Source organism: Syngnathus leptorhynchus, chromosome 1 (genome assembly GCF_054491065.1).
Source record: "Syngnathus leptorhynchus isolate UIUO chromosome 1, UIUO_Slep, whole genome shotgun sequence".
NCBI classification, from domain to species: Eukaryota; Metazoa; Chordata; class Actinopteri; order Syngnathiformes; family Syngnathidae; genus Syngnathus; species Syngnathus leptorhynchus.
The window spans coordinates 22,268,375-22,290,051 of NC_141195.1; the positions used below are offsets into that span (position 1 = coordinate 22,268,375).

The 21,677-nt window shown below is 43.9% G+C and overlaps 2 protein-coding genes and 1 long non-coding RNA gene across 4 annotated transcripts; 1 reads left to right on the plus strand and 2 right to left on the minus strand.

Annotated features, from left to right (window-relative positions):
- Positions 1 to 731: 731 nt before the first annotated feature.
- Positions 732 to 4,006, minus strand: c1h7orf57 (chromosome 1 C7orf57 homolog). Its single transcript, XM_085915946.1, has 8 exons — positions 3,873 to 4,006; positions 3,174 to 3,228; positions 2,930 to 3,103; positions 2,772 to 2,859; positions 2,405 to 2,534; positions 2,062 to 2,126; positions 1,877 to 1,977; positions 732 to 1,275 (listed from the first exon to the last, which is right to left on the minus strand). The coding sequence occupies exons 2-8, from the start codon at positions 3,214 to 3,216 to the stop codon at positions 1,217 to 1,219; spliced, it is 660 nt and encodes a 219-aa protein (XP_085772072.1). The 5' UTR covers positions 3,217 to 3,228; positions 3,873 to 4,006; the 3' UTR covers positions 732 to 1,216.
- Positions 3,475 to 6,486, plus strand: LOC147062712 (uncharacterized). Of its 2 annotated transcripts, none has more exons than XR_015066641.1 (3): positions 3,475 to 3,973; positions 5,361 to 5,453; positions 6,225 to 6,486. It is a non-coding gene; the product is annotated as an uncharacterized LOC147062712 (long non-coding RNA). The 2 variants fall into 2 exon arrangements; XR_015066642.1 differs by lacking the exon at positions 3,475 to 3,973 and adding an exon at positions 4,081 to 4,350.
- LOC147062713 (collagen alpha-1(XVIII) chain-like) lies at positions 5,321 to 19,160 on the minus strand. Its single transcript, XM_085915960.1, has 41 exons — positions 18,324 to 19,160; positions 14,740 to 15,281; positions 14,071 to 14,154; positions 13,936 to 13,995; positions 13,789 to 13,864; positions 13,127 to 13,257; positions 13,024 to 13,041; positions 12,765 to 12,947; positions 12,656 to 12,682; positions 12,512 to 12,574; positions 12,366 to 12,440; positions 12,258 to 12,308; positions 11,981 to 12,103; positions 11,819 to 11,872; positions 11,701 to 11,745; positions 10,782 to 10,913; positions 10,628 to 10,675; positions 10,524 to 10,550; positions 10,346 to 10,444; positions 10,195 to 10,230; positions 10,026 to 10,109; positions 9,908 to 9,940; positions 9,798 to 9,833; positions 9,651 to 9,710; positions 9,234 to 9,311; positions 9,126 to 9,161; positions 8,961 to 9,014; positions 8,767 to 8,841; positions 8,645 to 8,695; positions 8,533 to 8,563; positions 8,405 to 8,458; positions 8,286 to 8,320; positions 8,095 to 8,211; positions 7,696 to 7,846; positions 7,535 to 7,599; positions 7,284 to 7,412; positions 7,173 to 7,205; positions 6,454 to 6,849; positions 6,190 to 6,387; positions 5,921 to 6,030; positions 5,321 to 5,549 (listed from the first exon to the last, which is right to left on the minus strand). The coding sequence occupies exons 1-41, from the start codon at positions 19,114 to 19,116 to the stop codon at positions 5,336 to 5,338; spliced, it is 4,707 nt and encodes a 1,568-aa protein (XP_085772086.1). The 5' UTR covers positions 19,117 to 19,160; the 3' UTR covers positions 5,321 to 5,335.
- Positions 19,161 to 21,677: the final 2,517 nt, after the last annotated feature.

The following is a 21,677-nucleotide window of genomic DNA, read 5'->3' on the forward strand; positions in this document are numbered from 1 at the left end:
CAATGCCTCCTTCCCTTTCATTTGGCCAGCGTTGGCTGATCAAAGCCCACTGATGGATAATCTTACAAGCTACCCACTTTGGTTAGCGCCAACTTGTTAGGAGTTTATCTGGCGATACACATGTACAGTGAATAAAAGGAAGCCTGGCAAAAGGTCACCATTCTAAAACACGCAGCGGCAACACGTCATACAGCAGCTTTTAATAATATAACACTTCCAATAAATGGCATTTGTGTTTAAGACTGTTTTCAAAAAGTACCCCGCACCCCTTTTTGTCTTGTTAGGATTTTAATTTTTGCATCACTGTCAGGTTTATACATTGATGATAGTTATGGTAAAATGAAGCTTCAAATTTGCTTCATGAAGCAGTTGCATTTTTTTTTACTCATTTAGGTGGCGCTGAAAGTAGACTTGCCATTTCTTAAACCACCTTATTTAAAACAACAGCACCATCTAGTGGAGTCAAGAAATAGAACTGGTTCATGAAGCACATTTGAAGCCTCATTTTCCCATCACTAAGTGAGAAAATTAAGAATATTTGGGGGCCGTCTACATATATTTGTACAGTTGACTTCTTTCCAGTTTCTTGGCGTGGTGCGATGTTTTGTTTGTCATGAGATAGGGATGTCCAATGCATGATTAACGTGTTGGTTTGCCAAATCTCAGGAAGCAAGTAACAGAATGTCACCATGGAGAATTTGGCACAGGCACATCAAGAACTGCAATTTGAGTTATTTTTATTCCGCTTACAGACAGAACATGAGAGAGAGACCCGGTGAATATAGCAGTAAACTGATATTTTGCAATACTGGAATCTAAACATCACTTTGTAGCAGTGGCTTTGCGATCAGCTCGCAACCTGAAGCCCAAACAGACATATTTTATTTGTCTTTGCTTTATCGCAAATAAATTAGCACAACACATCAAGAACCGACTTGCTCAATCCTCATACAATTAGGCCGGCAAACTGAGCAGGTCAAAAGCACAGAAACATTTGACGAGATTAGTTTTGGACACGGCTCCCGAGTTACCTTCCAAGTTGAGGAATTGCATTACAAAAACAAAACATCATCAACACATCTACTCAATTAAATGCTTTATACAAACGAAAGCAAACCAAAGGAAGGGCTCATCCCAATGCATAAACATGAGCACAAACAGTCAGTGGGTGAAGAAGAAGAAGAGCCAGTGAATGTGGGAACAGCTGCTCCACGCACTAATCAAGGTCATCCACATCCTCCGTTGCAACGGTGCTAGTTTGCTCCGAGGTCACGCCTGCAAAAAAAACGCACACAAATAAAAGAAACTAAAAAAAAAACATCATTTGCAGGAAATTGCAATGGCACACACCAACAAGCACACATCATTAACCTGATTTATGGACTAAGCTAGAATCTCCAAATTCCTGACTTTTAAGGAAACCCCAAAAATGGAGGATTTATTCAACCACTAGCATCGTATAAAAAAAATTTAAAAAAAGAGCAAGCCGTTTTCAACACTTTAGAATGGTCAATAATTCATAAAAGTAACACCCACACGTCCGAATTGACCAAGAGTAGAGATTTTTGGAAAAAATATAAAAGTCACCAAAATGTGACTTCGGAGGGCCTGATGCCAGCGATATGCAATTTCTTCACTTCAAACTTCACTCGATTTTTCATGTTGAGAAGAAAACAACAGAGCAAACCAGCCCCAAATCCTCATTCAAATACGCCACGCATCTTTACCCCATGCGCAAATAAAGAGCCCACTATTTGGCATCTTAGTAAAAGATGGAAATCTTAATAAATCACATGCAGCACACCCACTAACACAAAATTTCACTATTTGGCATCTGAGGAAATCAAGCCCAATATGTCTCGGATGTATGTCGTACTTGAGGCATCGTCGTCATTGGGAGATTTCTTTTTATCCTCCACGTAGCCGTGACTCAGCAGCTTGGTCATGCTGACCGGGGGCATTTGCTTATCGTGAGACCTACGCGGAAAACAGACAAAGTCAAACTTCTTGTGAAAGCTTCATCCTTTCACCTCCATCCGTCTTGTTGTGGGACGTACTCACGTTCTCTTGTACTTGTTGCTCACAGACAGCCCCTCCAGCTGAGCTGCGGCACCATCAGGAGACATCTGCGGGACGGAAATGGTTAGCCGGTTTATAGCGCAAGCGTTTGGGTGAAACGCATGATTGGGGGGGGCAAAGGTGGATCACGGATGATGAAATATGTCTACATATGAAAATTAATGGGAAGCCTGTGATGATGATGATGATGATGATGATGAAGAAGAAGCAAACCTGCATAACCCAAAATAAATAAACAAACAAACAAACAAATAAATAAATAAACCAGTCACCAAAAAAAAAAAAGCAGGGACAAAAAAAATGGCGACTCTTTTGATGTCTTCACCTTATCGTTATCATGAGTAACTATATCGGGGTCTCTTTCCCAGGATGAACTGTTATCAGTGCCAAACGGTGCAAGCAACGGCAGCTTGCCGCCCTTGGCCTGGCCGTTGGGAGATGTTGCTTTGCTGCTGCTGTGAATACAAAACCACCGTCACATAGCATGAGCCGCGCTTGGCGTTCGGCGCCTCGGAAATGTCATCAACGTGCACAACGATGGCACGACGACAAGGTGTGAAAAGGATTTTCTTCTCCATCTCAGTGTGACGTGAGAACGCATCGTAGAAGACCATACCATTTTTTATATAGACCCAAAAAAGAATGTGTATGATTAATATTCTTTCATATGAATAATTGACGTTTTCATTTACCTGTTGGAGTCATCACCTGAAAACCAGTTGTTGGGACTGTAGGCTACCTTGGGCTTGTCATCCTCATCGTTGTCATGGCTCAACAGGCCTACGGCACCCGAATGATCTCATTTAAAAACATCCCATCGCACATCATATAGTCACTGAATTATGAAGACCTTTATGTCCGCCTTGCTTAGCAAGCTTGATGTAGTCCGAGTCGGACTCGAGGATTCCAACTCGCCGGCCGCTGACCCTCTCCACTGCTGTGCTTTCGTCAGCAGTCTGGGATAGACCGGGAATCTGAGACGTCGGTCCGGTCACACCAGTGGCTGCCGCTCCTGGCTTGATGCCTGCAATAAATTGACAATCTTGATTTGAACCAAAGTGAATGTCAGAAAATGTAGTTATTTGTATTCTTACCTCCTGGCTTAGTCCTTCGATGGTTGGGTACAACAGCACTCATAGTGAAATAAATCTGAGAGACCAAATTAAATGTAATAATTAGATCAATTTAAATACAATAATGCTACATAAATGATATTGATGATAAACATAAATCCTGGTCCAGCCCACATGACATCAAAGTCGGCCGGCTGTGGAGTATTTTTTTTCTCGTTACATTACGCAATGGTAGCGCAACAGGCGCCCCCTGTCGGCGGTTTATCAATCTTCCCTGCCCAAGAATACGTTCATCATTGTAATCGATGAATAAATGAATGAAGAAAAGCAAAATATATGTCGTAAAAAAATTGGTTTTCCAGCGTTAGGGAAAATGCACTTATACACTAACGTGTAATTACATAATATAATGAGATTATTTTCGGTTCATTTAATTTTGACTTGAATTATCAAACGTCTCCATGAAAACTGCAATCGAAAAAGAATAGACAATGCTAACGACAACACAGTTTAATCGCAGTAGCTGTGACAATAGGTAAATACATTATTACAGAGGCGGTATGTGTAACAATGCCTTGCTAATGCGTTTAGCCGCCTAGAAGCTAGCCCGTCAGCGCAAAAACGACGCAATCAGACAGTACTTGGCAAAAAATTACATATAATGAATCATCGCTTTATAAACTTTAGTGTAATGCAGATGTACTGTTTGGAGACATTTACCGCCTGCTGCTTGTTCTTCAAAGAAAAGAGACGAGCAAATATCAGCAGAAGCCACTTCCTGTCACTTCAGCAACGCCTACAGTCAAAGATCGCCTATTGCGGTAACCCCACGTCTCTGCAAGTCTTCCCTCGACACACACACAAATCTTCTCTTTGTTCGACTTCCACGATGTCACGTATTGCATGGTGGCTCAATTTACAGCATCTTGCTATCAATATATTCATTGTCACCGTGGCCTGTCTAGCTTCTGGGTTTTGTGTTAACCGACCCACTGTTTCCAAAGGGAGACCGTAAGAGAGCTCACTCCTGCACACATTTTCAGATCAGTAAATGCAGGTGATTAATTTCACCAAGAACCCAGTGACCTTTTGCTTGTGGAAGAGTAGAAGGGCAGGGACAGTGGTTATTGGCAAACACATTTTAATTCAAATCAAGTGTTTTGTCACAAGCAGAGTTTGGATGAATATTCAAAATACGGTAATTGTATTCATGTTTTCTGTAGAATTGGCCTCTTAATTACAAAATGGCATCAATAATTCAGTTTGATAAGTGGCATGTTAAGAATTATTGATCACAAGCAGTCAATTCCCCTGCCATGCATATTCTTTTTTCACAACCACCGTACTGTGCTCCATTTGAAACCCAGGCACCAATCTCGATACTTATTGTTTTCAAAATAGGACAAATATTTGGTTGTCTGAAATGAAAATGTGCAGTTTTTGCATGCATGAGCTACAATGTGTCACTAACTGGCAACTAGAGTGTGTTTACTGTTGCCATTAGAGAAACAGAGCTTTCATGCATGTTTACATATTTTGTTTCAATTCTACCATCAGCCTGGTTAATGATGATCCACAGCTGAATACATTTGGGATTTGTTTTTGTTTGAAGACAAGAGTAAAAAAAGAAAAGGCACTCATAAAATAAAATAAAAACTAGCCCTGTTATTGCATACAATGTTTTTTTTTCCTTGACTGCGGAATCATACAAATTGCTTTTCTTGTTCAAGTACTTTCTCCAATTCCTTGCATTTACAGCTCTGAAAAAAAAGGAAAAAAGAAAAAGACACAAATATAAAGTATCTGGACTATTTTTTGGGGTATTTTGACTATTTGTCATTTTCTGCAAATAACATTTCTAGATTTGAAATTTGGGAATGATGTTCATAGTAGTTTACAGAATAAAACAATATTTTTGCTTCCGCTCCAAGACTTACAGTACCTGTAAATAGCAAAATCAGAGAAAAAAATATTTATGCAATGGTTTGTTATCTCTTTTTTTCCCCAGAGCTGTAAGCTATTTTTAAATCTTCTCGGAGCCACCTGAAATTCTCATTTGACATTGACGATCATTTTGTTTCGCACCATTTAACCTACTTGAAAAAGAAATGATGTCATGGCAAGAAAACAATCCAATCAAATTGATAGTCCCAAGCGGGCTTCTCTCCATCCAACATGTGCGTTTATCTCCTGCTGTGGCCGATGTAGCTGTTCTCCACGCACAGCACCACGTAGGAGTTGGAGCAGCTGCTCGAAGTCTGCTGGAGCAAACTGCCGCTTTGCAGCGGGGACGCCTTGCCGGTGAGTACGTGACTATTCATGCGCCACGACTCGCAGAAAGCGTCCACCTCCCGCTGACCGTTGCTGACCGAGCCGTGCCACATCATCTTCTCAGGCCTGCCAAATGCCAAATAAAATCAAATTTTTGAATTCGAGCTCACCTAAATTTAAAAAAAATTCTCTCTATATATATTTTTTTTAGCCAATGACAGCAATTTAAAATGGAAATACTTAAGATTTTAAATGATTGACAATAATGCTAATTAGCACAACATTCAAGGCACAATTTGTTCTTTGTTGTGAAAAACTGGAGTGACATTTTTTACAACTGCAAAACTTAAATGAAAATGATTGAAATTGACCAACTTGAAATTTGATTGAAGTTGAATTTTTAAAAATTCAAATTTTATTGAAGATTAATAGTTAGCAATCCTGATTGATGAGCAACAAAATGTAAACTTGATGTTTTTGACTGGGACGTAACGTACCATGTGCTGTCGCGAAGAACATCTTTACCATCAAAAGAGTAAATCGGTACATTCTCCTTGATGGTGCCGCCGTTGAAGATCGAATCCCAGTTGTCAAACAAAACCTCATCCTGACGAGACAAAAAATTTTTTTCGTTGTTGGGGAAGGCCAAGTTTTACATTTAAAAAGCAGAGACATGTTGGCCAATAATAATACACACTCAATATGCAACTAAGTGGTTACTGAATTGTTTTTTTCCCCCGTCATTTTCATTTTGTATTTCATCTACCTTCAAGTTGAGTATTGGCATGTGCTCTCTGTCAGCTCTGCGGACAATGCTCTGGAGATCTTGGAGTCTGGAGGACAAGAAGGCCCGGAAGGTTCCCTTCATTCCGATGCTTTGAGCCTGGCTGAAGCAGAGGAAGTCAGCGCCTCGGATGCCCTTCATAGATCCCGTCTGGGGCTGGTTCAAGGCGATGAGATGGAGCTGGAAAAACCCCAAAACGTTCAATAAAACGCAAGTGACAGCTAACAAACCACGGCTTCTCCTTACCCCTGGACCAGATGTGTGACGGTGGACGGGATTCTGGACCACGGGTGGGGCGGGCCTTCGCTGAGGGGTCACAGCATAGTATCGGCCATCTTGGTTATTGACCCGGTCTGTGTAACTGGGGTATCTGGGGTCCGTTGGGGCGGGGTATCGCGGATCTGGCTGAGCTGTATGCCGAGTGTCAGGGCGGTATCTGCCATCGGGAAGGTTCTGGTCTCTGCCGTCGGGGTTTGTTTGGTACGGATGGTACGGCTGGCCTGAATGACGTGGGTCGGGCTGAGAAATACGGTCCGGGTTCACTTGCTCTGGCCTCTCCGATTGCCTGTGGGAGTCGTTGGAGTTGCCGTGTGGGGGGTACGGAACGACCGGTGGCGGCTCCACTGCTGCAACTTCATTCGCCTGCAAATTGGTTCATTGGATATTTAAAAGCTTCTGTAAGGAACTTTTCAGGATGATGGACACTGGGGCACAACCGGGTGGTAAAACCAGAGTGAGATACTGCTCACTTCAACGAAAAATGGTGGCAAGTGCTGTATTTTCGAAACTAGCATACTAGCCTAGCTTGTGCCAGCTATTCACCCAGTTTTCTCAATGGCTCCGGCTTGGTTCATTGACGTAGCAGGCTTTGTCTACTACTGGTGCCATTGGAATTTTTGCCACCCGAAGGTCCTTGCGACATCACGACCAAATAGAAACTTTGGAAAAACATGCAGGACACTCACATCTACTCTTGGTAATGGAATATAGCCCCCAAGCTGAAAAAAACGGAAAGCAACAAATTCATGAGAAAGCTGCTTCTCTGGGAACTTTTTGCAGAGAAGAGCCCTTCGTACCTGGATTTGACGAACCCCGTCTCTGACTCGTAGGTAAAGATCTGTACGGTCTATGATGTAGACCAAAGAACCCTCAGGTTGTCTTCTAGCGGTGGCTGTCATGATGTCATAGGACTGGAACACTGTTACCTGCATGTCCATATAAAAACTCTTCCATCATTATCTTACATTGGGACGGAACCAACTTAATGAATTCCTTAAATAAACCAGTCCAACCACAGAAATTGGAGGTCATTTTTTGAATTGCTCACCCCAGAAGCATGTCCAGGTGTTCCGGGTACTCCAGGTGGCCCAGGTGGTCCAGGGATGCTGATAGCTGTTATTCAAGAGGCAACAAGACAAATGACCTCTCCAATGATACATCGAAAGCAGTAAATACGTACAGTCAATTTGTTTTTATTTTCCAACTCACTATGCGTGCCTCGATGAGGTCCGGGGAAGGAGGCGACGCCAGGGGGTCCAGGTGGCCCCGGTGGTCCAGGGCGGCCGTCGTAGCCTCTGCCTGGTGGACCGGGTGGTCCTTCGGGACCTGGTGGGCCGCGAATGGAGTCCCCTCTGGGGCCCTGGTGGTAAAGTGGTTCAATGGCTGTCAAGTCTACAAAGCCTTTTGTGCCATCAAAACGACCATTTGCTATCAAAATTAGCCGTACAATTTTGTGTAAAATTGGGCCGATTGGGCTTCTTCTGTGTCCTCACTGTTAAATTAATAACTAATCCGGAGCTTGTGATCTCTAAATATTTCCTCTTATTGATCAACTTCAGGTGTTTGTTAGCTTCATCCCAAATTACAACCACGGTTTTATGATCTCACTGGAGGTCCGGGGACTCCCGGCGCTCCTATTCCGCTTCCTCCATATCGTGGGTCGTAATGGCCGCCGCCTGGTTCTCCTTTCTCTCCTTTCAAACCCGTTTCACCCTTCAATTCATTCTAGACAGAGAATCATTGTGAAATATCCAGAGGTTATGCATTTTTTAGTTAACACAAATTCAAAAGAGTCTTACCTTAAAAGCATAAATGTCAAAGTTTGACCCGGCACCTGAATCGTAAGCAAGATGTTCATATTACGCTTGGTCCAAACACAACAAGAGCATGTTTGAAGTCCAGTGGCAAGATACCTTACCTGGTATACCGGGTAATCCGGGTGTCCCAGGGTCACCTTTCTCTCCTTTGGTGTCTACAACAGAAAGAACAGCGGCTGTAAGTTGATCCAGACAATTCAGACGACAACTTACTGTGTTACGCACTCACCTGGATGATACCTGGAATAGTCATCATAAGCCTGGAATGACAAAGCCGCAGGAATGATGACTTTGAAGGTCTTGAAAAAAATTCTCCTACTTCAGCACTGACGTGAACTTACTCTGGATGCTGGTCCAGGAGGTCCAGGTGGGCCCGGGGGACCTGGGGGACCCTGCATCAAGACGGTTACTTTAGTTGACAAAGTTTCAGTTCTCCTGAATCACCGAATGAGAATATACTCACATGGTATGTGGTACCGGACCCGCCGCCGCCTGGCTCGCCTTTTTGTCCTCCAATGCCGTTCAGTCCCGGTCGACCCTACAAAATAAAATACATTGAACATATTGATATTTACACAAATGTTCTCATTTTTGTTGACTTCTGTATGTTGATGAATAAAAAATAATAAATGAAATAAAAGCAGATTAAATACTCACTGGTCTACCCGGAAGTCCAATTTCTCCTTTTTGACCCGAAGGGCCATAAGGACCCTGCGGAGAAAACAATTACATCGGTTTGTGCCACACAAAAGAACGCAAAGGCATCTACAATGTGTGGAGAAAATATGTACATTGTACAATATATATGGTAGTTATACTTACTGGAGGTCCAATTGGACCCGGGGGTCCGATATCTCCCTGTGGACAGAACGCAAAGTGATTTTTAGATCATGTCTATGTTAGTATAGCTACTGCTTTTTGAATAGTTACCGGTTCTCCTGTCAGGCCCGCCAGGTACTGAGGTCGCCCATCCGGACCCAGGTTGACCCCGGGCTCTCCTTTTTCACCCTGAATAAACCACATGCTTTTTTTTATATTTATGGTAGAGACTACTCACAAAATGTTTGGGGGACTTTCAGGGAACATTTCATCATAAAATCCAAAATACCTTTTACAGGTGAACTTCAACTGTTTTTCTTTTGACTGCACTCGTCAATGCTTCAGTACTCAATTTGTAAAACAAACTAGGAGCTGACCACAGAAATTAATAACAGGTTTTGTTTGGGTCAATGAAAATAGACTTTAGAGTTCAGAGCAGGTGAAAACAGGTCTAAGTTGTGGCGCAGGTGGTGTATGCAATTTTGGAATCCATTAGCTTTAATTTGAATTCACGGTGGATTTCCTTACCTTCGTGGCAAACCCTGGAAGACCCGTGTCACCTTTATCCCCTTTCGGTCCAATGGGCCCCTAAAATAAATCAAGATGGAAGACGCATGCACTTATCTCTGTTTTCTTACATCTGGCTAAGTCTCTTATGATTGCATGTCAACTCACAGGAAATCCAGCTTGGCCCGGAATTCCTACTCCCGTCTAACAGAAAGACAGAAATAAAGAGTTGTGAACCCATGTTGCCTTGGTTTTATTATTTTTTTCAATCCACTCACCGGTAAGGCGTCACTCCAATGAAGGTTGTCACGCTACAGCAAGACACAGTTGGGAGAATGAAGGTGAGTACATGATGAAGCAAAGGTGTGGTGGTTAGTTAAAAAAAAACTGACTCACAGCACCACCCTGATAAATGATCTGCCCAGGAGGTCCGGGAGGCCCCGGAGGTCCAGGTTGCCCTCCGTCACGACCTGGCAGACCCTGCGATGGGAACCAACATACGCTAATATTTACTGTACATCTCCAAAGTGATCTTCTGAGTCAAAGTATATCCTTGATGACTTACCTGTTCCCCCTTCTCCCCTTGATCTCCTTTCGGACCCTGAATTAACACAGTCATTTGTTGATTTCACATTTGTTGTATTTTTTTTTAAATAATATTTTTACTCGTGTATACTGAAGCAGAAAAGAAAAACGGAATTCATCTGCCGGCTTACCGGTTGTCCGGGAAAACCATCCAGACCTGAAATCCCTTGTGGACCTCTTGGTCCCTCTGCTCCTTTGTCACCATTGGTTCCAGGTATACCTGGTCTACCCTAAAAATCCAGATAATTTAACTCAACATTGGAGACCTCGTGGAGAAAATGTATTACGTGAGATGACAAAACGGCTTACCACCAGACCTGGAATACCTGGAGGACCCTGGAAAACAGGACACAATAAATATTTATTAATAGTATTTTTTTTTAACTGAGGGAAGCTCAGGTGTGACACATTACCTGTGGTCCAGGTGAGCCACCATTTGTCTCAAAGCCCTCTCGCTCATTCTGTGGAAAAATGAATTTTTTGACTGCACTCCAAACTTTACTAGTCACTTTTATGTTACTAAAATGAAATTGCAAATGACTGATGATGAAGTGAGCGTGTACTCACAAAGCTAAAGGGGCTTGGCAATCCGGGTGGCCCTGGTCGTCCCGGAAGTCCAGGTGGGCCCACGGGACCCGGTAGCCCTGCTAGCCCAATCTGTCCTGGCGTCCCCGGAAGTCCCGGGTCACCGCGAGAACCCTGCAGTGAACAAGTGTTACTCACATCCTGGCATAAGAAATTGAGGCTATTCCGCTGAAGGAGAAAAATTTCAAGATGAACTTCAAATGCAAGTGAACTTAATTTGACTCTCTCTGTAATTTTGAACGCACGTGTCCAACTGTTTGCTAGCATTGACGAGGATCATTTATTTACAGAGCAGTTCTAATGACACATTGATGGAAAAAAACACCTGTTGTAAATTTTGCCGTCATGTTCTTTGTTAGAGAACAGCAAGCTGTACAAATAGTACTGAAACAATGAACAGTTGAAGGTCAAATTTAGTTCACAATTCAAATTTAGTTTTATATATATATATATATATATATATATATATATATATATATATATATATATATATATATATATATATATATATATATATATATAATTTTTTTTGCACTGAAAAGAGGATCAACCTATACAGGCTATTTATTTACATCCATATGTCTATTATGGGGATCACAGCTACATTTGACATGATTTGGATGGGTAAATGATTCACAAAATTAGCTGGAAAATAAATCAACTCTAAATAATAAATCAATTTTATTTTAAAAACAAATTACAATTATTTTCCATTTCCAATTTTGCGGCCCACTTGCAATACCGCTATGGACCACTAGAGAACCGCGAACCACCAGTTGACAACCCCTGCCTTAATTAATTCTGTGAGGTATTATCTGAACATCTGCATAAAATGGACCTCCCAAAGAATCCTTTACCATAATTGTCTTGTTGGTTTTACATTCAAATTTCCATAACCCACCTTCTCTCCAGCTCCTCCATGAGAGTTGAGGTCACCGCAGTCGCCCTTTGGAGACCATTTGCAATATGTTCAGATTACAAGACCCAAACTGCCCACATGCTTGCTATTTTAATCTAACCTTCTCTCCTCGGGACCCAGGTTGACCCGGTGGACCAGTGAGTCCAGGAGAACCCTGAAACAGCACAAGGGATTCAACAACAAGACAGCTATCTCAACACCTTGCCTAAATTAATTCTGGATCACATTTTTCAAACCAAAACACGGTCTGATAGATACACACCGGGATTCCGTTCCTTCCAGGTGGGCCAGGAGGTCCAAAGGCAACTGGACCATTAGATTCAAGTGCAACTGATGTACCAGGTGGGCCAGGGGGGCCCGGAGGACCTGGAGGACCAACACGACCCTGAATAACAAACAACAAAGGTGATCAATTCCAAAATGATTCCACTGCCTTTGGTTTCGGGTCCACTCCCACTGATCCAGTTCTTTGCATGCCCAAATATGGTACCAACTGGCTAGTGTGAGTGCACCCTGAGATTGACACTGCCTCTGCATACCCGGATCTTCTCCCAATCTGGGTATCCTGAGCCCTCCATGTCATCAAATGTCTGTGGAGGAACACAGTTAAGCAAAGCAACATTTTTTTAAATGTGTGTATAACATACCGGATGATTTCTAGCTCCTGGTCCAGGAGGTCCCGGTGGACCTCTGGGTCCAGGTTGTCCTTCGCCCCGCTCACCCTGAAGTTCAGAAGTCAAAAAGTGAATGTTGTGTGATGAAATTAAAGTTTAACTGGAATTCAAAACTGAACCTTGTCTCCTTTTGCACCAGGAATTCCAGGCGTTCCTGGGAAACCTGGCGGCCCTGCAGGACCCTGAAAAAAAAAAAAAAAAGATCCATGGAATAGAATGAAATTGAGTCTACTCTACTGTTGTAATATGCAGAACACACTTACAGGTAGTCCATCCTCTCCTGGGAACCCCTGCAACATCATTTACAATCAATAAGTTGCACTTATCAAGTAATACAAGCTGAAATTCATCATGTTTCTAAAATTCTCTCACAAGCTCTCCCTCAGCTCCCGGCGGGCCAGGCAATCCATCTCGGCCCGGAGGTCCGGGTGGTCCGGGCACATGCTGTGACTCATCTCCAAGGCGGACACCCTCAGCCGCAGCCCCAGGAGGGCCCGGCGGACCTGGAAGGCCCTGAGCGCCATGTTCTCCTTTACTTCCAAAAGTTGTGCTACCCTAGAGGAGGAGGAATTGATGTCACATTTCTAATTCTTAAATAAGAATGTAGGGACATTGGGCGAAGTTCACAGACCTTATCTCCCTTTTCTCCCTAGAAGGAGACACATAGTTTGATGCTGTTATAATAATGGAAATGTGAACGGGACCATAAACATGCCGATAGTGAGGAACTTCACCTTCTGTCCGCCACCTCCAGCATTTAAGGAGAAACCTGAGCCCGAGTCTCCTTTGGGCCCTGCGTGGCCTCTGTCCCCTCGGGTGCCTTTCTCTCCTCTGTCACCTTTCTCTCCTTTAGCCCCAGTTAAGCCTGAAAGATGAGTGAAATATTATGCATGCATATATTGGGATGGAGAGGTGTCATTGTTTTTTTTTTGTTGTTGTTTTTTTTATGTCCCAAAAGTATTAGCGACTCTTCAGGATTTGAGTACTAGTACTGGTCTGAAAAAAGTGGGATCCCTAATAAGTCGATGCTTTGCAAATATTTGACTAAAACTGCTGATTCAAGCAATATTTTTTATTCGGCAATTTATTTTTTATTATTTTTATTTAACATGTGCCATCTGAATCAGTTTTTTTTTTAATTGATTCTTTTTTCCGTGGCTTCTCCTCACCAATGCTGCTCTTGTATTTGGTTTTACTTTGAAGGTGGTTTCTGTATTCTTAGTACTTTGTATGTGTGTGAATATTGTGCTCTAACAATTTAATTTTACAGGATGAATAAAAGTATCTCTTTCTACCTATTGTATGACAGCCTCGTCACTTAGAGGCAGTGCAAAAATGTCAACAGGTGGCGCCATTTCAGCATTCATCTGGCTTGCAACAATCAAGCTCAAGTTACCTGTTTCTTTAAATCGGCTTCCTTTCGAGGCAATCAGCGGGGGCTCGGGCATTGGCCTGATGGATGCTGGAGTGGTCTGGTGGTACAATATGACGCAATCATAAATCTTCCACTCTCTTACTGACTGGGCAATAATGCCTGACTGACCTTCACTCCGCCTCCTGTCTGCCTCCTGCTGCCTTCACCGCTACCAAAGTCGCCAGAGGCCTGAGAGACAAGCAGGTGGCACGTGAGCGTTCAGACGTCAGGTCTGGCCGTGGAGGAAACGCTAAGAATACTCACAGCATCAGAGTCGTCGTCGATGTCGTCACACAAGCGCTCGGCTGCCCGAGAGTTTCCCACCAGCCTCAGATCGGCAATTTCGCCCTAAAGACACACAAGCGGCAGTGTTTTGTGGATATGCGAAAAACATGTCTTGGAAGGAAGGAAGGAAGAAAGAAAGAAAGAAAGAAAGAAAGAAAGAAAGAAAGAAAGAAAGAAAGAAAGAAAGAAAGAAAGAAAGAAAGAAAGAAAGAAAGAAAGAAAGAAAGAAAGAAAGGAAGAAAGAAAGAAAGAAAGAAAGGAAGGAAGGAAGGAAGGAAGGAAGGAAGGAAGGAAGGAAGGAAGGAAAGTGATGACAAATAGAAAAAGAAAAAATAGGGTAAGTTAGAAGGGAAGAAAAAAAAGAAATAGAGAAAAAAAAAAAAAGTACAAATAGTCTACCGTTGTGATTATAAATTGCATTTTTACTTCCTGATTAAAAAAAAAACCTTTAAAATGGAATAAATCTGAAATTTGAACGAAATCAAAAATATAATTTATGACAGACTAAATATAGTCATTTTGTTGTTGGTTGAAAGTATCATTTTTTCAGTGTACAATAAATTGGAGCCCACGGGGTGGTCAAACATCATTCCGACATTTGAAGGTCCATGACACGCTTGTTGAACACGTGAAATGTAGCCTGCTAACCTCAAACTTGTCCTGGTCGGCCCCACCGGCCTGAGCGACAAAGATGCCTGCTCTTTGGTCCAGGTCCATGGGATCCGGGGAACGTTCAAACTTCACCACTCGTGGCACCGCATCACAGTCCTGGTAGAAGGTCACTTGCTCCTCAAAGACGGACAGCGAGAAACGGCTCCATTTGTCCACCAGGCTCGGCACGTCGAAGCTGGCCGCCTCGTACGACTTCTCCGAACCAGGTTCGGTGTAGAAAAACTGCACCGTCTGGCGACCCGCCCGCACGGCGCTGAGCTTGACGGCCACATACATGAGCCTCTGTGGCCCGTCGGTGATGGAGAAGAGGACGGAGGGGCCCGAAGTGGACGGCTTGATATGAAACAGGAGGGAGAAGTGGCGGTAGAATGGGTTGGGCACATAGGCCAGAGCCGGCTGGCCCGACACGGCCGCCGAGGTGAAGACGTAGGCCTGGGTGCCGCCTGGCCACCGGACTCGACCGATCTCATCGGGTGGCGGATCTCCGATTAGCTGGAGCAGAGACAAACTGCTTTGCTCTGCGGGGAAGGAGCAGACGGGGAAAAAAATTACATCTTTGCAGCGATTACCAAAACCTTTTACCGATATGTCAAAGGCCGGCAGTGGCGGGACTAGAGTGGGGGCCACGGGGGCACTCCCCCCCCCCCGCAAAAAAAATGCTTGGTTTCAGCCCAAATACTTTTAATTCACATTTCCTACTGTGGCCTCTAAGGAACATGTTTATTAGCTAAACAATTTGGGGGCGTTGTGATATTTTTGGTTGTTTTGTGGACCCCTTGAAATATCCTTTCGCCCCCTGAGCAAAAAAAATCCTAGCTCCGCCAGTGAATCCCGGAGGGCGAGATATGGCCTGTCAAAGTGATGTGAAACTATGTTTCAAGAAAGTTCTTTTCATTTTGGCCGAAAATCTGAACCAACATTCAGAACCCCCAAGCCCACACCAACTACTTTCTCAACATAAATTGAAGAATAATTTGGTTGCCAGAATCTCCCATGATCAAACTCTGCAACGTTGAGTATTTAGATCGATTAAAAAAAAAAGTCCTTTTATTTATTTACGGCACAAAACAACAAATGTGTGGCCACAAAATGACTAAAAAAGTGCTAATATTACAGTTCCCATAGAAAAAAAATTGTCTTGAAGCCAAAAAGTCTCACAAGGGAGGAAGGTTTTGGCCCAGATGCTTCCATGGGAGGGGAGGGGGAGGGGGTGGCTTGGTGGCAGATTCATGAGAGAAACTGAAACGTGAATTCTGTGCATAAAGGGGGGGGGGGGGGGGGGTCATAGAGGTCAGCTGTTTCCAAGTGCAAGAGCATCATGTTCAGTCGCAGGGGGAATCCATAACTCACGAAAGAAAACAAAACCAGGGCAAAACCTAATGTGACATTTTCATTAGTGAAGACTCAAGATTGAGCACCAACTGCTCTTAGTGGCTAAAAAGGAGCTCAAAGCAGCTTTTGGGCCCAGAACAAGTTTTCACACACACAACTCTGGTGGAGAGCGTGGAAGAAGGCGTGCAGGGTGGTCTGCTCCCAATTGGCAGCACCTGCTTTCCTGCTTCGGGGTTCCTGTGGTGGCAACACAGCTCACGCAGCTGCTGTCTGAAATGATCTGAATGAAAGAACGTTTTGACTAGGGTGTCCACAGCTTGCATTTCAGCCTGGTCAAAGTTGAACGTCCATGCACATCTGGAAGTGGTCCAGGCCGCTCTTTGCCTCAGAGGCCATGAAATCATCTTCTTTTTATTACATTTTTTAATAATACTAATGATTATTATTTATGTATTTATTGTTTTAATTTTTTACCTATTTATTTATGATATATATTATTTTAAATTATTATTATTAATAATTAAAAATTAAAAATATTATTATTGTTGTTATTGTGCCTAATGATCAAAAGAGGTGTTTTATATATTTGACTCAATCTATTTTTATTTTCTCCCTAAGTAGTCCATTCCAAAGTTTCTACTCTTTGACTTGAAACCGTACTTCTGCTTTGACCAGGGTCTTTCATTTTTGAACTTCTACTTAAGTACTTTTGCCACTTGTCAGATGCCATGAAGGCTCCTCAGATGACAGATGGAAGTGTCAAGCTAGTGTGACATGCACAAATGGGAAATCATCGCAACATCCACCCAGATGTTCCCTGCTGGCTCCTTGCCCCGAAACAACAACACAGTTGTGTAGTTCCCAGCAAACAAAGTGACCTCATGTTACAGCAGATGACATGAGGACCATGTTTCACTAATCTAGCGCCTGTGGAACAACTGGCAGTAGCTCGGGGAGATGGATGGATGGATGGATGGATGGACGGATGGATGGGAGGGCAGATGGAGCTGCAGGAAGGAAATGCTTGTCAGATGTTCATGGGAAAGCTGACCGCAGGGGACCTGAAGTGCGTAAGATCCAATATGGCTGACTGTGGAACTAATGCCTTGCAGCGGAGCCAGGGAAAATAACTTCAACAAAGTTTTTCTTCTACTCCCACATCTATCTTGGTAGCTGGATCTCCAAATTTGAGAAGCACCAAATATCGGAAAATAGAAATAGAGGAACATCTCTGGTTGTGTTACACGGGTTGACCCATATTAACACGCCTGCTTACACTGAGCCAAACGGATTTGATACGTCTTGAAGGATCATCGACCGGGATGAAGCAGCTGCGACACCCATCAGATGTTGGGGAATCAATTAAAATCCACTCATAGAAGATAAGTGAGAACTCTTGGAAACAAAGAAACGCATGAAGATCGTGGCGTGGCTGGGTGGCTGCCTGCAGAATATCCAAAGGTCTCAAAAGTCACTGAAATGTGACCTAGTGCATATTTTTGGAATCTGAACATTGTCTAACAAGGGTGATTTCCCAACCACATAAATGTCTCTTTCAAAAAAAAAAAAAAAAATTACGACCAGACAAATTACTGCTTTGGCGGGGTGGGCAACTCGCTGTGATCTTTGCACATCTCACCAGGCCCTTTTAGAGGCCCCCGTCTTATCGGGATCACAAAGATGCCTTGTTCTCAGCCTGACGGCGTCACCCTCTCTCCCACGCGAAGAAGACGTTTCCCCTAGCCGCAAATGCCATCAGAAATGCCAACCGCTGCCAAACCGCCTGCCACAGATGCCCCGATTGTTTTGGGACAGACGATGACGACACCCGGAAACGGAACAATGCTCATCGTTTGTTGTGGTGTACTTTTTCTCAAATGGTCGAATTGCTATAAGTCAACAGGGTTGAAAGTACATTTCCAGAGATCCAAACCTTCCAAAAGTGGGCTTGGGTGGAGAACATGCGATAGTGACGACAGAAGCAACAGCAGAAGCAGCAGGAGAGATTTTTACGCGACAATGAAAAGCAGTCTACAGCAATTCAATTGAAAGCAGACATGATCATCAGGAAGATCCAAGCATGGTGCCCAAACCTTCAGCTGTCGCCTCATCAGAGAGGCTTAAAAACATGCAAAGCCAGTGACGTTCAAAAAAAAAAAAAAAAAAAAGCAACAATGTGCGCTCAAGCAAGATCAGGCAGCAGCACACAGGATGCTCTTGAAGGTTACCTTCCGAGTAACTAACAGATACACAGTCCCCGACGGGCAGGAGGCCGCACTCCACCGGCACCTTCGCGCTCTCCAGCGACTCCCAGCAGCTGTCCTGCACTTGGTTGCAAAAGCTGCGGCAGGGCAGGCGCAGAGGTACCCGGTTGGGCGACGGGCACTCGGGCACCAGTAGGAAGCAGAGGAACCACTCTACGAGCCGGTGACAGCCCGCCCGGGTTAGCCGGGCCCACTCCTGCATGGTGACCCCCACCTGCTCCACGGACGTGTGGTTGAAGAAATTGGGCAAGGTGAAGAACTGCGGGCGCTTTTTGGAACACATGGGCCAACCGGACGGGACGGGTAAACAGAGTGGATCCAGAGTCCCGTTGTTCGCATCGCTTAAATTACTAGGAAGGACGACGGTTTCTACGAGATCTTGCCTGGACCCCGATCCTGATCCAGATGCATCACCTTCCCAAGTTCCGGAGCCTTCCTCCCCCTTCCCTCCTCCCGAGCCGTCAACATTACCCGTCAGGTTCCGCTCAGCGCTCTCCACCTTCAGGGAACCGTTAGTAGTCCCGGGGCTGGTGGTCACATGATCCCACGTCTTGACCAAGTTACGGATTCCCGTGGCTACGTTGAGGATTTCTTCTCCGAGCCCTGACAAATCCTCACCCTCCTCTTTCACCTTCTTCACGCCACTGGTCGTCGCGGGGGCGTCCGTCGAGGTCGGCGTGGTGGGCTCCGGGTCAGCGTTCCAGAACCAGGCCTCCAAGCCTCCAACACACAGAGCCAGGAGCAGGACCCTCAACATTGTGCTCGCCTCCTCAAAAGGTCCGAGTGTGCCGTGCTGGTACTTGGACCCTTTTAGTCAAGTTGGTCCAGAACAGAGATGGGAAAAGTGCTGCGGCTCGTGCTGGAAGGGCACACCCCCCTCTCGAAAAAACATGGCTGGAGAGGGACGCGGAGGAGAAGGTTGGTCACTCGCCCTGAAACTCCTCCTCTTCATCATCCGCTGCTCGTCATTTTCATACCGTTATGAGGAGCTGCGGGGGCTATTTAGGCAAAGTTTCCACACATTCATCAAAGACTTGAACGGATGTGGAGACTCATCATAGTGAAGGACCTTGAAGAGCTCAAAATGCTGGAGAATGAATCCAACTGCTCAATGATTTCAATCACAATTGATCAGTCCAGATATGTGGTGGAAGTAGCAGTGATTACTACAATATATTTACTCATGAAATTTTACTTTGAAAAGAAGAATTTGGAGAGTGGAACAAGTTTTGGAAGATGTAAAGTTCTCAAGATGCTCTAAAAAAAGCTGAACAGTTTGAATTTGAAAATGTGGAACTTTTTTTTTTTTAAACAATTAAAAAATGTAGAAGGAGCCGAATGTCCCAAAAATGTGAAGCATCATAATAAAAGTGAAGTTTTCTGGTGTCAAATAACAAATGTGAAGAAGACATGAGAGGTGATGACTGATGAAAGATGAGAATGTGAAGCTACAACGAGGAAGTGGTCGTAAGGGAGGCTGTGTGCGTGTGCATGTGTGTGTGTGTGTGTAGTTTGGGGAGTGGGAGAGGGGGGGGGGGCTAGGAGTGTGAGTCCAAAGGGGATGTTCTCATAATCCACTCCTTCGCAAGGCTGTTACCTCATTTCAGAAAATCCCCCGAATGGTTTCCATTTCCAGGTTCTCACAGAGGAACGATAAGGGGGAAAGCAGACCCCCACCCCATCCCAACTGAGCCCCCAGTGCCCCCATCTGCCAAGTTAGGACATCCAGCTGTTGCGCATTCCAGCCCTCACATCTCCCACGCCACATCGTAAAGGGGAGACATATAAACTCATCTGTGCATCGCGAATCCCCCTTGACGAATCGGAACACGACTGCCTCCAGCTTCGTGACCTGCGCCGAGTTAGCCAGTCACCTGGGCCGCTAACTTTTCAATGACTACCTTGCGTAAATTGAATTGCACCAGAGTTTTCCATCCTGTACATTGAAGACGGCGGTGCTTTGAAATAAGAGTTTAAAGCGTTCCATGATCACACTCGTAACTCAAAGCTAATGTACGTGCATCCGTAAACAACTGGCGAATGTCAAGCAACATGTAGGCGGATCAAATAAATCGATTCCATGATGTGTTTTGCACGAAAGCCAGCCATGTGTTTAGTGCGTGCGTTGAGTGTGTTACTAAACTAAACACATTCCCCAGCCAAGCGTCGCCAGCTCTTGAGAAATGTTGCTGCCATGGTGATTGGCTGCGGTTAGGGAGGGGTCGTCCATCTCCAGACTCCTGCTGCTAATTTAGCGCAGATGACGAGCGATCGACTCGAGTTTTTACTTTTCTTCGTAGTTCAATTGTAGAACAAACATTACAATGCATTTCTTACTCACTTGGCGTTCACACTATCACAATTTTAGGTTTTTTCACAAATTGCCAGGTCATGGCTTTAGCAGTAGCAGTACACTCGTTTGCCAACAGAGGGCAGCAGTGCAACGTTTAACTCGGTTTGAACTATTTACAATACTGGACTGTACAAGTACTTAATACTCCAAATATTTCCTGCTACAAGCACTACTTGTGTCGTTATAAAATTCTACTGATAAACATTTAGTGAAGATGTCAATTTGTACAAAGTTTTTTTTTGTTTCTTATTGTCCACATGTGCTTCGATTCTGCTGGAGCAGTTTAGCATTTGAAGTTAGGGAATGTTCATCCAACCACAAAATTCAAGTCGAGCTGTTGAGTCAATGCTGTCGAAGGACTTGCTTTTTGTCTCGTGCTTGGAATTCCACATAAGAAAGATGTGAAGTTGATGCCGCTGGCTACCTTGTTAGAAATTGACACCGCTAATAACACTCCTGCACGTTTTCATGTGAGACAGGCCGGCCGTGTTATGGCGCGCTCAACAAAGTGAGTGAGGAATTCAGTGTTGATAAGACGATCTGTCTTATTGGCTCTTGGTTTTATGAATCTGATTGTGGAAAAGTGTTTTATTTTTTTTATTTTTTTTATGTATGTAGCATATTTCAAGCCACCCAAGGACATTCAACAGTATTCTAAGATTAACTCTAGTGTTTTGGAAAGGAACCCATCTGAAAAATAAAATGCATATAATATATAATGCAATTCATGGATTTTTTCATGTATTTCATGAGTCAAGTGGATGCAATAAAAATGAGTGAAGTAGCTTGGCCAACATCATCTTTTTACAACTATTTATCAAAAATCAACTAGATGCTATTCGCACCGTGTTGATATTTCAAATTCTGTCCTAAACACATCATGCATGCAAACGTGATATATGCTCGCTCCATAAAAAGTTGGCCAAACACATGAAATCCATCCTAGATAATTCTGATGGGGGTGC

Bases quoted from the DNA above. Each gene is read 5' to 3' on its own strand.
- LOC147062713 (XM_085915960.1), bottom strand. From the start codon at position 19,116: ATGTTGAGGGTCCTGCTCCTGGCTCTGTGTGTTGGAGGCTTGGAGGCC. The intron at 10,231-10,345 runs GTAAGCCGGCAG...GTGTTAATTCAG, and splicing joins ATGGTTTTCCCGGACAACCG to GGTCCGAAAGGAGATCAAGG. The intron at 8,212-8,285 runs GTAAGACTCTTT...TTCTCTGTCTAG, and splicing joins TTGACATTTATGCTTTTAAG to AATGAATTGAAGGGTGAAAC.
- c1h7orf57 (XM_085915946.1), bottom strand. From the start codon at position 3,216: ATGAGTGCTGTTGTACCCAACCATCGAAGGACTAAGCCAGGAG. The intron at 2,860-2,929 runs GTCTTCATAATT...CGGGTGCCGTAG, and splicing joins TAAGCAAGGCGGACATAAAG to GCCTGTTGAGCCATGACAAC. The intron at 2,535-2,771 runs GTAAATGAAAAC...TTGTATTCACAG, and splicing joins TCAGGTGATGACTCCAACAG to CAGCAGCAAAGCAACATCTC.